Source organism: Penicillium arizonense (assembly GCF_001773325.1).
Source record: "Penicillium arizonense strain CBS 141311 chromosome Unknown PENARI_contig257, whole genome shotgun sequence".
Taxonomy (NCBI): Eukaryota; Fungi; Ascomycota; class Eurotiomycetes; order Eurotiales; family Aspergillaceae; genus Penicillium; species Penicillium arizonense.
Genome location: NW_019173534.1, coordinates 2,627 through 2,898, shown reverse-complemented (window position 1 = coordinate 2,898; position 272 = coordinate 2,627). Strand labels below are relative to the sequence as shown.

General features: G+C 48.5%; 1 protein-coding gene across 1 annotated transcript; it reads right to left on the bottom strand.

Moving 5' to 3' along the window:
- Window positions 1–17: 17 nt before the first annotated feature.
- On the bottom strand, window positions 18–272 carry PENARI_c257G10266 (uncharacterized protein; the record flags this gene model as incomplete). The annotated part of the gene is made up of 1 exon (XM_022638230.1): window positions 18–272. A coding segment is annotated over one exon (255 nt), but the record flags the coding sequence as incomplete, so codon positions are not given.

The window sequence follows — 272 nt, the reverse complement described above, 5'->3', positions numbered from 1 at the left end:
TTGTAAGAGCCATACTCAGCAGCCCAGGAGAGAGGGGTACGTTTGTTTTGATCGCGATCGTCAATTGGCGCACCAATATCCAGAAGTCGTAAAAGAAGCTCAGTACAATCCCCCATAGCGGCATAATGAATCAGAGACCTCTTGAAAGGGCCCCTTGGGTTGCATATGCCCTCGGATTGGACCGATATGTGAGTTGCTTCGAGGAAAGCCATGATGTTCTCGTCCAGCGCATTCATCTGGATATTTTTGAGGCGCTTGAATTCACCATCCAT